Genomic DNA, 15,598 nt, shown 5'->3' with positions numbered 1-15,598 from the left:
AGATTGCCAACTTTTATCTGGCTTAGGATTGAACCTTGCAGATTTTATGGCCGCCCTTTCTAAGAATGAAGTGGGTAAATACATTGGTAAGGCATCTCATTATGCATTTTACCTTTCCACTTTATATTAAAATCTTCTCATATTCTAACACTACTATACTACTGTAGGTAAAATGGCTCGCCTTACTGAAGAGGATCTCCTCCGCTTTCGCCGTGAACAACAGGCCGCCCGTGAAAAAAGGAATCCTTCAAAGTCTGTTGCCGATCAAGACACCAGCCATTCTGGCACAGAAGTTGGTCGCCCCGCCAAGAAAAAGAAAAAGACTGAAGAACCTGCCTCTCAGAAGAACAAAGCTTCGAACCAGACTTCCTTAGAGCAATTTATGAACAGAAATGATTCGCCAGGGACGAATAAAGGCTGCTCATCAAGCGCTCCGCCTATTTGCTGGAAGAACTTGCTGAAGGAGTTTGAAGAACTGACCTCCACTGAAGTAACTTCACTTTGGGATTCAAAGATAGATTTCAACTCTCTGGTGGAGACAAACTTGGTTTTTGAAGCTGACCGTGAGAAGATGAGGAAGATGGGTTTAAAAGAGGCCTGCCAAGCTATGATGACCAAAGGCTTAGAAATTGCTGCAGTCGCCAAGATGATTGACCTAGAATCTAATGGATTCGATGGCCTCACCAATGCCAAACTTGTTGAAGAAAAAGAAAAAGAAATTGGGAAGTTGAAAGCAACGTTGAAGTTGTTAGATAAATCCAACAAAGCGAATGAGAAAAAGGCTGCTGATTTGGCTGTAGAGATTGAGGATGCAAAGAAGACTGCTGAAAATCACAAAGCTTCTGTTCAGACATTAACTGAGGAAAATGACAAAGTGAAAGCTGACCTCGCCCAAATAACTACTGTTCATAACCAAACCCTGGATGAGAATTCTAAAATGAAAACAGAAATTGCTGAATTGCAATGTTCTGTTTTGGATCAATTTGAAGCTGGCTTCGCCAAAGCATTAAATCAAATCTCCTTTCTCAATCCTGACCTGGCGATCAACTTGGAGGGTGCAAACCCTTATGCTCGTATCATAGATGGAAAACTGATCAGCCCGGATAACGCGGATGGGAAAGGAGAAGAAGAAGAAGAAGAAGAAGAAGAAGACAAGAATGAAGAAGAAAATGTCAACCGCAAAGAAGGAGAGGGAGAAAACCATTAGCAACAAGTCTCATTCCCTTTTTTCTTTTTAGAAAATTATGTAAAAGACCTCCGGTCTCTTTAATCTTCGTTTATTTGTTTTCCTTGCTCTCATGTACCGAACTTTTCTCATATCGTAATGAATTTTCCTTCAGCATTATATGAATACTTCATATTCTAATTGTTTCGCCAAAAACCTAAAACTTCATGACTTCAGAAATAACATTATCCTTTTCGCACCCAAACAACTATCACAGTAACTAATTCTATAACTAAACATATCATTACTAAGTCATCTAAGTTACCATACAACTTAAAAATATCAGCATAACTTTACTCAGTTATTCAAGTTATCACATAACTTAAACATATAACTTAACACAAATGACATTTACTAACCTTTCACCGAAATCTGTCCGCCCTCGTCATTTAGCTGAAGACGTTACCCTCTCATTTTACTGTACATGGTAAAATACCCTTGAATGAATCTCTTTAAATGTCGTAAAGTTTAAACTTAACCAACTACTTTGGAATCATAAGGCCTTTGTGAACATAACTTAGTCAAATTTTTCATTTTTGACATAGTTACTCATGGAAATCAAAGTCAACATATTTGATTTCATTAGTACGCTCGCGTGGAGACTTGTGCTTAGTTTGGACAAGCTTAAATCCAATTTAAGACTGTGCTTATGAATTCGTGGCCGAATGCTCTTGTTTTAAGAGACTTACTTTTTTCTCAATTGTCTGACGTCGCCCAATTGATAGACCTTAGTTGATAAGTTTCCGCTATGGGTAAAAGAAATAAGTAAAATGATAAGCCCTTGATCATTTTAAAAAGGTTATGCCTCGTTAAAAACTCTCCCGCCTGGGGTAGAGAAAAGAGTGCATACCTGTTATTCATTAATAATTGATGCCTCGTTAAAAACTCTCCCGCCTGGGGTAGAGAAAAGAGTGCATCGAATTTAGTCTTACACAACAAACATAGTCTTAAACAATACAACCAACAAACGTAGACTTCAACACACAAACTGAAACAACAAAACATAGTCTTGGACAAACATTCACTGAAACAAACTGTACAAAACCAAACAGACTAAACAAACCACCCTGCACTTCAACTGTAATAGTAACGGAGATGCTGTGCGTTCCAAGCCCTTGGGACCCTTCGCCCAGATAACTCTTCCAAATGATACGCCCCTTGACCAAGCTATCGCAGAATCCTGTAAGGTCCTTCCCAATTAGGCGATAACTTCGAATCATCAGGCCCCTTCGCCTTCCTGCGCAAAACCAAATCACCAACTTTCATTTGCCTCGGAACCACTCTAGAATTGTATCGCCTTTCCGACCTCTGTTTTACCATTGCCTGCCTCAAACGAACTTCTGCTTGCGTTTCCTCTGCTAAATTGAGATCAACCAATCTATTCATGTCATTCTGCTCTTCACTATAAGTCGCCACCCTGAAAGTTACATCCTGCAATTCTGCTGGTATCATAGCATCTACCCCATAAGTCAACTTAAAAGGCGATTCGCCAGTAGTTGATTGAGGAGTTGTATTGTACGCCCAAATGACCGTGATTAACTCTTCAGCCCATAATCCCTTAGCTTCGCCTAGACGCTTTCTAATTCCATTGAGAATGACTTTATTCGCTGACTCCACTTGTCCATTTGTTTGAGGGTGCTCAACTGAGGCGAAACGCATCTCAATTCCCATTCCTGCACAAAAATCCTTCACACTCCTGCTTGTAAACTGTGTTCCATTGTCTGAGACGATAGTTGCTGGAACGCCAAATCTGCAAACCAATTTTCTCCAATAAAACTTTTTGACTTTTTCTGCTGTTATTTTCGCCATTGATTCCGCTTCAATCCACTTAGTAAAATAGTCCACCGCCACCAAAATAAATCTGATTTGAGAACCTGCTGGAGTGAACGGTCCCAGAATATCAACTCCCCACATTGCAAATGGCCACGATGAACTCATTGAGCTAAGAGTCTCAGGCGGCGCCTTATGTAAATCTGCATAAATTTGACACTTATCACACTTCTTTACATACTCCATACAATCTCCTCGTAAAGTTGGCCAATAGAACCCTGCTCTGAGCACTTTCGCCGCCAAAGATCTTCCCCCAACATGACTTGCGCACACACCTTCGTGAACCTCAAACATGATTCTTTCCACCTCATCCTTGGGAACACATCTCAATAAGGGTATTCCAATCCCTCTTCTGTACAATTGACCGCCTAACAATGTGTAATGACTTGCCTCGCGAATTTGATCCTTAGAAAATGTCATCACATCAGAACCTTCTGCCTCCAAACACTTCTTGATACGCCCTATCCAATCTGAATCCGCCAAAGTTAACACCATCATTGTCTCATCTTCTTCAATACTTGGGCTACTTAAGACTTCCTGGATAACTGACTTATTGTTTCCCGGCTTCTTGGTGCTTGCTAACTTTGATAAAATATCCGCCCTTGTATTCTCCTCCCGCGGGACATAATTGACCTGCACTGTGCCAATCTGCTTTATCAATCCCTGAGCTTTCAATAAATACTTAGCCAGCTGTGCGTCCCTCGCCTGATATTCACCCTGGATTTGCCTGGAAACTATCTGAGAATCTGTCTTAATCATTATGCTCTTGACCCCCATCTCGATCGCCAACTTCAAACCTGCAATTATAGCTTCATACTCTGCCTGATTATTGCTTGCTTTAAAGTCAAACTTGAGTGACTGCTCAACTGTCACGCCACCTGGCCCTTCTAAGATTATTCCAGCTCCACTTCCCTTGACATTAGACGAGCCATCTACAGACAAACTCCATTCGCCAACTTCCATATTTTTCTCACTGGAAGACATTTCATTAACAAAATCCACCAATACTTGTGCTTTAACCAGACCTTTCCTGTCAAAAGTGATTTCAAACTCTGACAATTCAACAGTCCAGGAAACCATTCGTCCAGCCAGATCAGGCTTTTGCAAAACTTGGCGAAGTGGCAAATCTGTTTTTACCACAATTGGAAAGCCTTGGAAATAAGGTCTTAATTTCCTGGCGGATATGATTAGAGCTAATGCAGCCTTTTCAATTTTTTGGTATCTAATTTCAGCTCCTTGAAGAGCATGACTCACAAAATATATGATCCTCATATCATCTTTACTTTCTTGCAACAAAACTGAACTAACTGCATTATCAGAAATGGAAATAAACATTGATAATGGAATACCTGGAATTGGTTTGGCTAAAATTGGTGGCCTGGATAAATGATCCTTCAAACTTTGGAACGCCTTCTCACATTCTTCAGTCCAATGAAAAGTTTTGTTCTTCCTTAAGCATTGAAAAAATGGTGCTGACTTTTCCCCAGAACAAGGAAGAAACCTGGACAAAGCCGCTATTCTTCCTGTTAATTTCTGCACATCTTTAACTGAAGCTGGACTCTGCATATCAAGTATCGCCTTGCACTTATCAGGATTCGCCTCAATTCCTCTCCTGGTGATCATGAAACCCAAAAACTTTCCACTTTGAATTCCAAACGAACACTTTTCTGGATTAAGTCTCATGTTATGCTTTCTTATTTCGCCAAAAGCTTCTTCGAGATCAGAACAATGTGCCATCATTTCCTCTGACTTGACCACCATGTCGTCTACATAAATCTCCATGTTCCGCCCCACCTGCTTGTCAAACACCTTATCCATCAACCTTTGATATGTTGCTCCCGCATTCTTCAACCCAAACGGCATAGTCTGATAACAATAGTTCGCCTGATTTGTCATAAAAGCTGTCTTCTCCTCATCGGGCTGGTACATTCTTATCTGGTGATACCCTGAATATGCATCCATGAGGCTAAGCATTCCGAACCCTGATGCCCTATCAACAAGCTTATCAATATTTGGTAAAGGATAAGAATCCTTAGGACAATGTTTGTTCAAATCTGTATAATCCGTGCACATTCGCCACTTTCCATTAGCCTTCTTCACCATAACAACATTCGCCAACCATGTTGGATACTTTACCTCCCTAATAAATCCAGCTTCGAGTAACTTATTTGTTTCCACCTTCACAGCCTCTGCCTTTTCTTCGCCCATCTTTCTTTTAAACTGAACAATAGGTTTCGCCCCGGGATTTAAAGCCAATTTGTGACATATAAATTCCGGATCAATTCCTGGTAAATCCTTTGCACTCCATGCAAACAAATCCATATTCTCGGACAATAACTTCACTAACCTGCTTTCCTGACTTGTAGTCAAGTTGACACCAACTTTCAAGTTTCGCTCCCCAATCTGGATCGCCTTAGTTTCCTCTTCTGATTTCATCTTGTGCTCACTAAATCCCTCTCGAGGATCCAAAATGACTTCTAACTGTTCTAAATCCACCTCATAGACCCGATGCCCCTCTTTCACCGCCTTCTTGCCCAAGTGCCCATACTGCTTGAAGCTTTCTGAATAACACTTACGAGCAACCATTTGATCAGCCTTTAAAATTCCAACTCCTCCTCTGCTCAATGGATACTTCGCCGTTAAATGTCTTGTGGAAATGATCGCCCCCAATCTGTTTAGTGATGGCCTCCCAATAAGTACATTGTACGGTGAAGTACATTTTACTACTAAAAACTTAATAGCAAATGCCTCCGCATTCTTCCCTTCTCCAAAGACAGTTTTCAATTCCACATATCCTCGAACAAATACTTTTTCTCCAGAAAAACCCACTAAAGAACCATCATAAGGCAACAAATCAGATACATTTAGCCCCAACTTTTCAAAAGCGTCACCATAAATCAAATCCGCCGAGCTTCCTTGATCCAGAAGTACCCTCTCAATTTCATAATCAGCAATCCTCAGCATTACAACAATTGGATCGTCTTCGTGAGGCTGTACTCCCTCAAAATCTCACACAGTAAACGTTATATCGGGTTGATTGGTTGCCCAACTTCCCCAATCGTTAGAGTAAACAGCATTAATGGAGTGAACGTACCTCTTACGAGCTGAATTAGTCATTCCTCCGCCACGAAATCCACCAAAAATAGAATGAATTCGCCCCTTTGCTTTTCCATCTGACTGTCTATCTTGACCATCGCCCTCAATCTCTTTTCCATCTTCAGTTCGTCTTACTGAAGTTCCTGCTTCATCTGAATTGCTTCGCCCTTCAAGCTGCTTCATATACCCAGCCTTTATCAATTTGTCAATCTCCTTCTTCAAAGTAAAACAGTCATCAGTATTATGCCCTGAAATCCTATGATACTCGCACCACTTCTTCTTATCCACGTAACCCGTTGACGGCTTTGGCTGTCGTGGAAAACGAATAACATTCGCCTCCAAACACGTGTGCAAAGCTTCAGTCAAATTAACCGCCAAAGGTACTGCACGGTCATTTTGGTTCCGAGTCCACGTCATCGAATGTCCTGGCCCACGCACTCCATACGGTTGAACACGATTTTTGAAATGAGAACGGTTATCAAATCGGCCGTCATAACGGTTACGATTATTATACCCTGCGTTGCCACGTTCGGTCCATCCCTTCGAATATTGATCTGCAACCGCTCCTTTCTTCGTCTCAAACTGCTGTTTCTGCCCTGGAACCGCTGCATTCGGGCGGTTGTTCTTGATCCGATCACTCTGCTCCTCCCTGATGTACCCTTGTACCCTCTCGCGCAAATGCACCATTGTCTCCACAGGCTTTCTACTCAAATTACTGTTCAACCCACCCGGCTTCAAGCCCAATTCAAAAGCTGCAATGCAAATTTCTGGCATTTTATCCTCCAAATGAACAGATAGTTGATTGAAACGCCCCATGTAAGACTGCAAAGTTTCATTTGGTCCTTGACGAACATTAAATAATGTCGCCGGAGTTACTTTTTGTGCACGACTGGTAGAAAACTGAGACAAGAACTTTGTAGATAATTCAGTAAAATTGACAATTGACCTTGACGGTAGAGTGGTAAACCAAATCATCGCTGATTTTTTAAAAGTTGACGGCAACATTTTGCACTTCAAAGCATCTGATGCGCCTACAATGACCATTTTCGTGTTGAAATACACTAAATGATCTTTTGGGTCTGAATCACCATAATAAGAATCATGCTTTAACGTCTTCAAATTGTCTGGGACGGCGGTATTCGCTATTTCTTCTGTAAAAGGTTGAAAGTCCACCACCGTCTCAGCCATTCTTCGATCGCCCTCTCGTAAACCCTGAGTCTGATTGAGATCAGTGAGTTGATTTTGTAATTGTTGATTATGTTGACGAAGTTCATTGAGATCATCCATGATCCGTTGAAGAGCATCGGGAGGAACATCATTTTGTTGAACATGATTCCTCTCTCCGTTCGTCCCGGATCGAGTCACCATCGCGGTGAGAACTGAAGCCTAGGAAAGTATCCTTCGGCCCCACGGTGGGCGCCAATGTTCCGGTATGGAACTATCCTCTCGGGCTAATCGATTTAGAACGAAAGGAATGTAAAATAGACCAATGAAAATCAAGCAAGGGCTAATCAATTGAGAGCGATAAGGAACGAACAAGATGAAAAATGCGTGAAAATGATAGATCCTCCCACCGCTTGGGTGGTTCCTGTTTTATATAACTTGGGTTTCGGTCCAAACGAACCATGGGTTGCCCGGCCCATTAGATATACAAAATGATCAGCCCAAGTGTCTTATGCATTGGTACGCCCATGTCAGACCAGAAGTAGATTAGATTAAGTTTTGGAATTAGATTAGGGATTTTGTTAAGTTTTTTAATTTTTTTTTCTTCTTAAATAACTGAGTTAGAATAAAAAAATAAATTTTTATTATTTTTCAATTAAAAAAAATAAAAAATGCCAAGTGGAATTAGTGACTAGGACGAAATTGGGATTTGGCCTTAATTGAATTAAAAAAAAATTCTTAGGGACCCAATTTGATGTAAAATTTTTCTAGGTCCTGGATTTGATTCCCTTTGTAATCTCAGGGGCCTTTGGACCCTTTAAGCCAAAGTATTAAGATAGATTGAGGATGAAAACCATATCTGAAATGGAAAAGAGGGGAAAATGTAATTACTCATGTTACCTAGAAGAAAAACATAAAAACAAAATCGACATTTCAACACTTACCTACAAGCTGGCATGCCAAGTAAGGACCCAAACCGGTAAAGGGATGGAAGCCAGCTGATTTTATAAGTTTAAGGATGGAAAACAATAAAAATTTAGTTTAGGGACGAATACCGATTTCTCACCATAGTTCAGGGCCCCGAACATATTTAACCCATAAAAATAAGTAGGCTTAAATAAGCTTTTGGTCCTAGTAATTGTAAAGGGAATCAAATCGAGTCCCTAAAAAAATTTCGCATCAAATTGGATCCCTAGAATTTTCTTTTAATCATATTAAGTCTTTTTGCTTAATTTTGACCGGTCAACGGTCCAATGGCAAGCCTAGTCAGCTGAGGATAATCACGTGGATTTTTTCACATCAACTTTAGTCCCTTGAAAAATATTTTAATCAATTTTAGTCCCTTTTCTTTGACCTTCATCTTCTTTCTCTTAATTCCACCTTCTTCCTCTTCCTCCATAACTTAGATCTTTAAACTCAGAAATTCAAAATTCTAAAAAACTATATGTATATCATATTCACGTTGTTCTTCCGAATCAAACTGTCCGAAAGGCATAAAGAAGTGCGTGTCTGGCGCCGTCAAGCGTTAACTCTCTTTGTTTTTGTGTGTTGTGTCTAAAGCGAACAAACATGTCCGAGTCCAAAAAAAAAGATCAAGATTTTCAAAGTTGCAAACTTTTTGAGAACCCAATACACAAAACAAAAACCAAACATCGTTTAACGATTCTAGCCGAGACAGAACTTGAATTATAAGTTCTCTTGTTCATCATATGAAAAAAAATAAATACCGGCCCGAAATCCTTAAACAACTATTGAACTTCATATGTGTGTGTTGAATAAACTTAGTAATGAATCATGGAAATGGAGAAGAGAAACAGAGAGTGGAAAAGGATTTGTGTGACTCGGTTGATTGTTGTTTTGGATTTTATTACTGCAGCGGAGAGGTTCATTTAGAATGTCTAATTTTACTTCACATGAGTTGTACGCGGCGAACCAAGTATTTGAGGAACGTGTTCTTCCTTAGTCCAAATCCTGTTACAATCTTTGGTTTCCCTTTAAAACTCAATTATGTAAATTGTAAATTTTTAATTGATTTGATACAATTTTGTTAGTGTGTAAGAGACAACAAATATGAACATATAGTTTTCTTAGGGAGGAAGAGGAAGAAGACGAAGGTGGAAGAGAATTGGACTAAAATATTTTTTAAGGGATTAAAATTGATGTGAAAAAGTTAACATAGTCATCCTTAGTTGACTAGCCGTACCACTGGACCGTTGGCTAATCAAAATTGAGAAAAAAAATTCATTTAATTTAATTAAAAAAAATTCTAGAAATTCAATTCGATGAAATAAATTTCAAAGGACTCAATTTGATTCACTTTACAATTTACCATTTTAGATCAAAAGTTATTTAAGCCAAATAAGTGTTGCATTGGTGTAATATTATTGTCAAAAAGTTAAAACGAGTGGAGTGTTGTGATGAGCCTCCCCTCCTAAAAACGACAACTGACACTTGCATAGCCACTTTTAACCAAGAACAAAACGCGACGCCCCGGGCAAAATGAGGAACCGCCACCATCATCTCGTCTCAGTATTCATCATCGTGCTCATTGCATCCCTCTTCGACGATGCTCTCTGCATCCGGTTCCCTGATCGGGTCGCCCAACCCGCCCGCGACCCACCCGATCAACAGCGCCTGCAGACAGCCGTGTTCGCTCTCGGAAGCTTCTGGAGATCCGAAGCGGTTTTCGGGTGCATACCCGGCGTTGTTCGGACCACCGTTGGATACGCCGGCGGATCCAAACCCCACCCTGAATATCGGAGCTTGGCTGATCACGCCGAGTCCGTTCAGGTCAGATTCTCTATTTGCATTTTCTTTGTTTCTTTCGATGTATTCATGAATTTTTGTTAATAGTGGCAACATTAGCAATCGATGAGTTTACTCCTTTTATTTTCTATTTTCTTTTTCATTTACAAGAATTTTCATACAAAACTTGAATTTAAAATAAAGGAAACTTTGAAATTGAAATGCAATCTTGGAAGAAATGACAACAGAAAATGGATTCTGAAACCTCCTTTCTTCTGTAGTATCAGTTTCTAATTGGTTGGACATTGTTGTGTTTGTTAGCTTCTGAGTAAATTTCATGTGTATTCTTAACAATGGAATTGTCTCAGTGTTTTGGTGTAGTTTTGTATAGGGGCTGGTTGATTTGTTTGAAATACCTCGCCTTATCATAATTATTGATGATTATTAGTATTAGTGAGTAGTTACTAGTTAGAGCACGTTTGGATCAGGCTTGTTAATAGCGTGCTATAGCGTGCTATAGCGTAGCGCCCTGGGGCTACTCCACTATTCACCGCTATTGTCTGCTATTTGCCGCTATAGTGCTCGCAATAGCGATTTTTGGGCTTGCCGCTGCGCTACGCTATCCGCCTTGAACAACACTTTGGATACGAGCTTATTGGAGCTTATCTACTCGAAAATGCACTTAGTAAGCTCCAATAAGTGCTCTTTGGTTTGCATGCAAATGGGTAGTTAGTCTCCTTATTTTTTGGCCTAGGTGTAGTTTAGTAAGTTTGATGTTCCATTTTCTTGAATTGTATTAGAGCTGCCTGCTAATTATTAAACACCAATGTTATCAATGACGGATGGCGCGGTTCATTGTGTTTTTCAAAAAAACCGCAATAGAAAAGGGCCATATGCCATGGCGGCTGAAGGAGGAGGAGGAAAAAGGAAGATGATGGTATGAAACACGTGAAATATATGAAACACATTGTTTCGTTAATTAACGAGAAACCCCCAAAATGCCCTTTAAAAGGCTTCGCCTAATGTTTAAATATGGTGGCAATTTGGGGTTTTCACCTCAGTTGCATAGGGTTTTCATCTCTCTTCCCTCTCACACCGCTACGGCGCTGCGACTTACCAGGTCAAGCCTGCGTTCTCTGTCCGCCATGGCGCGATATTCCGCCATAATGGCCATGGGAATGGCGGCTGCCATGGCCCACCACGCCAGAAATGCAACCTCATGGGATTTCTGTTGCCATTTTTCGAAAACCTGATATGGAAAAACGCCATGGCGCCGCCATGGCTGCAATTTGATAACACTGTTAAACACAGAAATAAAAGTTCTAAAGAATCCAAGCGCATTAACAGCCCATGGTCCAGTTGTTCCAAAGAAATGCCAAGTCCTAACAATGTTTGGTGAAGGTTCCATCGAAGGGTAGGTGTTATTAGGCATGTGCCAAACCAATAAACAAGGCAACCTGGTGCAATATAGCTCCCTCCATGGTAAGGTCTAGAGCATAGTAGTCAACAGTGCTGCTATAGCGGCGTAGCGGAGCGGCTCCCTGCCGCTATTGAAATAAAATAGCGGCGCACTTCACAATAGCGGCCGTAGCGGGGCGAATAGCGGCCAAAATAGCGGCAGATCGCGGCGAATGGCGGGAAATCGCGGTGCTGTATGGACGAAGGGAAAAATGACTCAAGCCCCTCGGTTTTAAATCGTCGGGGAACCTTTTTAGGGGCATTTTAGGACTTCTCAGGGCCATTTTAGGTCAAACTTGAAATAATGGGGCTTTATTCTTCATTCAGATTTGCAAATCCAACTTCTTTACCTTGCTTTTGAGTTGTTTTTAGTTGCGTGTTATTGTTCAAGACTTATGATTTATATTTCTATTATGAATGTTATGAATTTTAGGCAATATTTGACATTGTTTGGCATCTATATGTATATAGTATTAAACTCTAAATTATATAAAATTATTTATAAAAAATCTGAATAGCGGCCATCCCGCTATCCCACTTTTGGGGCCGGCCGCTACGCGCCGCTATCCGAGATTGACTACTATGGTCTAGAGAAAAGTCAGGTCCGTTGTGGAACTTTTGTAGGAAGCCTTCCCTTGCACTTGTCAATCTATTGCTTGAGGGAAATTTTGCACACTTCTTAGAAGTATCCGAAGGCCACAGCCAGATAACCGTCTTTTATCACTTGGTTTGACAGTTATAAATCGGTGTGCTTTAATGACACATGGAATAATTTCGTTTTTGGAAGAATTTAGGGTGGCTTGGCAGTTTAAGTTGCGGATGGCAAGGATTATGATATTTGTCAAATAACTTTGGAATCATAGGTCCGTGAAAAGAGCAGCTTATACTTAAGGTTCCCTATACTTAGTTATACATTTGATAAATATAACAGTGCATAATGCTTTACTAAGCTATGCTTTTCTTTATCCTGTAGTTCATGTTGACTACCATATATTGATACTTTTTCAGAAGGTTGAACGCATCGTGTGATTTGCTTTTAGACCATAATCAGGATAAGTTCATCAATCAATCCTACACCTTAAACTCCAAATATAGCTTCATTGATTTATTAATGCGGTGAGTTGAGCTTGGATATTTTATTAAATTTGCGAATTTTGTTTGCTTATACAATGCAGGTTGAGTATGACACACGGCTGATTAGTTTTAGGGAACTCATTGATATTTTTTGGTCAAGTCATGATCCCCGACAAGTGTATGGCCAAGGTCCTGATGTGGGTAATCAGTACAGGTAGTGAGAGTATTGATGCCAGATGCTGTTTCTTGTGATCTTCCCCCATATCCAACTTCACACTAAGTGCTTAGTACTGAGCTATACTTACATTCTGACAGATCTATTATTTTTGTTAATGGAACTGAAGAATCAAGAATGGCTGCTGTTAGCAAAGAACAGGAGCAAACCAGGTCAAGAAGCAGCATTGTGACTACTCAAATTCTACAACTTGGAACATTTTACCCTGCAGAACCAGAGCACCAGGTTTTGTATTCCCAAATTCTGAGAATAGCATTTTCTTCTATGTTGCACAGATCTGGGTACAAGTATCTAATACATAGCAATAAACAAACAGTGATTTTTCTCTGATTAAGATACAGTTAGGTATATTGATAGATGCAAAAAGAATAAAATTAAATTTATCGTTTTATAATAATCCTAACCTGAGTCCCATGTATTCTCTAGCTTGTTTTGTCATTTGTGAGGATGAAAGTCTGATACTTAGTATTATTTTGGTGAGGGAAAAATTAAAATGGTGAGAAAATACTTGTAAGGCGGTAATTGGTGAAAATGGGGCTTCAATCTATGTCTAGGTTTTTTTACTTTGAGGACAGTGGGCATCCACACAAAAATATAAGAAAAGACCAGAAATATAGATGTCACATATTGGAGAGTAATGGTATTGGATATGAATATGCCACCAATTTTGGCATATCCTTGCATCACTAAGATTGAATTGCTTACTTGTCCAAATTCTTGGTACTACTGCTGGTATCCATTTCAGTTAGATTTCATAACTAACTCATTGCTCATGTTGTCACAACACTTGTTTGTGTTGTGCATTTCAGCAGTAGGGCTATTAGGATTTTTGAGGTCCACAAGTGCCCCTTTTTCATAAAAGAAGATATGAAGCATGAGGAATAAAGACTCATTTATTTGTGTATTTTTTTTAAGGCTTAAATATTTTGGAGGTCCCTCTAAAATAGGGGTCCTTTGGTTAAGGCCCCTACAAATTTTTTTGGGTGGAATAAGCCCCTAATGTGAAAATAATATATAGTAATAAGCCCCTGTCATGAGGTTCCGTTATATTTCTGATGATTCTGCAAACGATTATATTTTGTGAAAATTATTCAATTAAAGAGGGTGTCACGTAAGTAAATGAGGGTTGAAAAAAATAAAAAATAAAATAAAAACCCAAGTACGTTTGGGGATTTTACTTGGGTTTTTTGCTTTGGGTTTTTATTTTTATAACCCTAATTTACTTACGTGGCACCCTCTTTAATTGAATAATTTTCACAAAATATAATCCACATCAACGCCGTTTTCAGAATCATCAGAAATTAAACAGAACCTCACGGCAAGGGTTTATCACTATATATTATTTTCAGATTAGGGGCTTATTCCACCCAAAAAAATTTATAGGGGCCTTAACCAAAGGACTCATATTTTAGGAGGACCTCCAACATATTTAAGCCTTTTTTTAAAGAAAAAAGAATTTTTAATTAAAAGATGTGTTTTAGAAAAATTGTAATAATTAGGCAACATTTTTCAGGGAAAAAACATTGACTCAGAATTTTTTATTTCTTAGAAGTTCAAATAATAGTTTTTGGAGAAGTTGCAAAAAAATGTTTATTATATATATAGTCATGTTTTTTTAAAGTATAAACATATGGGCCCTAAATTCTACATTGAACTGCCACCCATTGATACACTCTGTATGTTGTTATTGTGTCCAAGAACAATAGAAAATATAGACAGTTGGAAACTGAGTTCATTTTGTTGCCTTCTATTAGATAATTTTAGTAATTTCAATTTTCTATAGAAAGTAAGAAAAAAAAATCCAACTGCCTGTCGATTTTCTAAAATCAGTGACTTTTGCTACATATCACTGATTGACATTGCCTGTTCTGTTGTAAATATGCAGAAATTTGAACTCAAGCAAAACACATTCCTTCTTCAGTTAATTGGGAACCTGCCGGAAGAGGAGCTTGAGAGGTCTAGCCTAGCAACAAAACTAAATGGATATGTAGCTGAGCTTTGCCCTCCAAATATCCAAAAGCATATTGATGCAAAGATCAATGAGATTATAAAAAAGGGTTGGCCCATTTTGAGGGAATTGTAACTTACCTTGGTGAAGTTGTTCAGATTATCATTCTTTTAGCTAATGTGACTTACTTCAGTCTCTATAAGGTTAGTTCAATAGTTTGTACCAGTTGGCAGTTGCAGGGCTGCAAATATCAAAAAGGAGAACCAAGCATATGATGCTCGCCGATTAAACTTGTGATGTGATTATGGTACTTGCAATTCTACTCGAGTCTCATTCGCCCAGGGAAAAGAATCATTTAACTTTCATAGTTTGTGATATACATGTACACACATGGTTATAATTTCAACATTGTTATTGTATTAGTTTGTTCTCTATAGGGACTTCTTCACTTTTGAGGTCAAATCCTGTAATACATAAATTTTTCATTGGTTGTGAGTTGTGACTCTTGTGATCTCTTACATTTCCTGATTTCCAATTGCTGTGGTCTCTTTCTTTGTTTGATGTTCTCCTCCTCCCCACTGGTGGTAGTTTTCTACCATCTTTCTGAGGAGGCCGAATGCTTCGGCTTTTCCCATACACATCAGCGACCCCCTGGTGCAGTAGTATCTATTGAAACTTTAGAGTCAGATTGTAGTTCGTTATAAAATGTATGCATTTGCAACCAATCGTCTATTGCATGGCCTGGGCACTCTTGAAGCATTGTCAAATTTGACCCCTGCTTCATACCAGGATTTATATCTCTCTATTATTTAAAATTTAGTAT

The 15,598-nt window shown here is 39.3% G+C and overlaps 1 protein-coding gene across 1 annotated transcript; it reads left to right on the top strand.

Moving 5' to 3' along the window:
• Window positions 1–9,717: 9,717 nt before the first annotated feature.
• LOC130716290 (peptide methionine sulfoxide reductase A5) lies at window positions 9,718–15,295 on the top strand. Its single transcript, XM_057566497.1, has 4 exons — window positions 9,718–10,105; window positions 12,694–12,806; window positions 12,908–13,052; window positions 14,713–15,295. The coding sequence occupies exons 1-4, from the start codon at window positions 9,815–9,817 to the stop codon at window positions 14,908–14,910; spliced, it is 747 nt and encodes a 248-aa protein (XP_057422480.1). The 5' UTR covers window positions 9,718–9,814; the 3' UTR covers window positions 14,911–15,295.
• Window positions 15,296–15,598: the final 303 nt, after the last annotated feature.

The sequence above is a fragment of the Lotus japonicus genome, chromosome 4 (genome assembly GCF_012489685.1).
Source record: "Lotus japonicus ecotype B-129 chromosome 4, LjGifu_v1.2".
NCBI classification, from domain to species: Eukaryota; Viridiplantae; Streptophyta; class Magnoliopsida; order Fabales; family Fabaceae; genus Lotus; species Lotus japonicus.
This window is presented reverse-complemented; position numbering and strand designations above follow the sequence as displayed.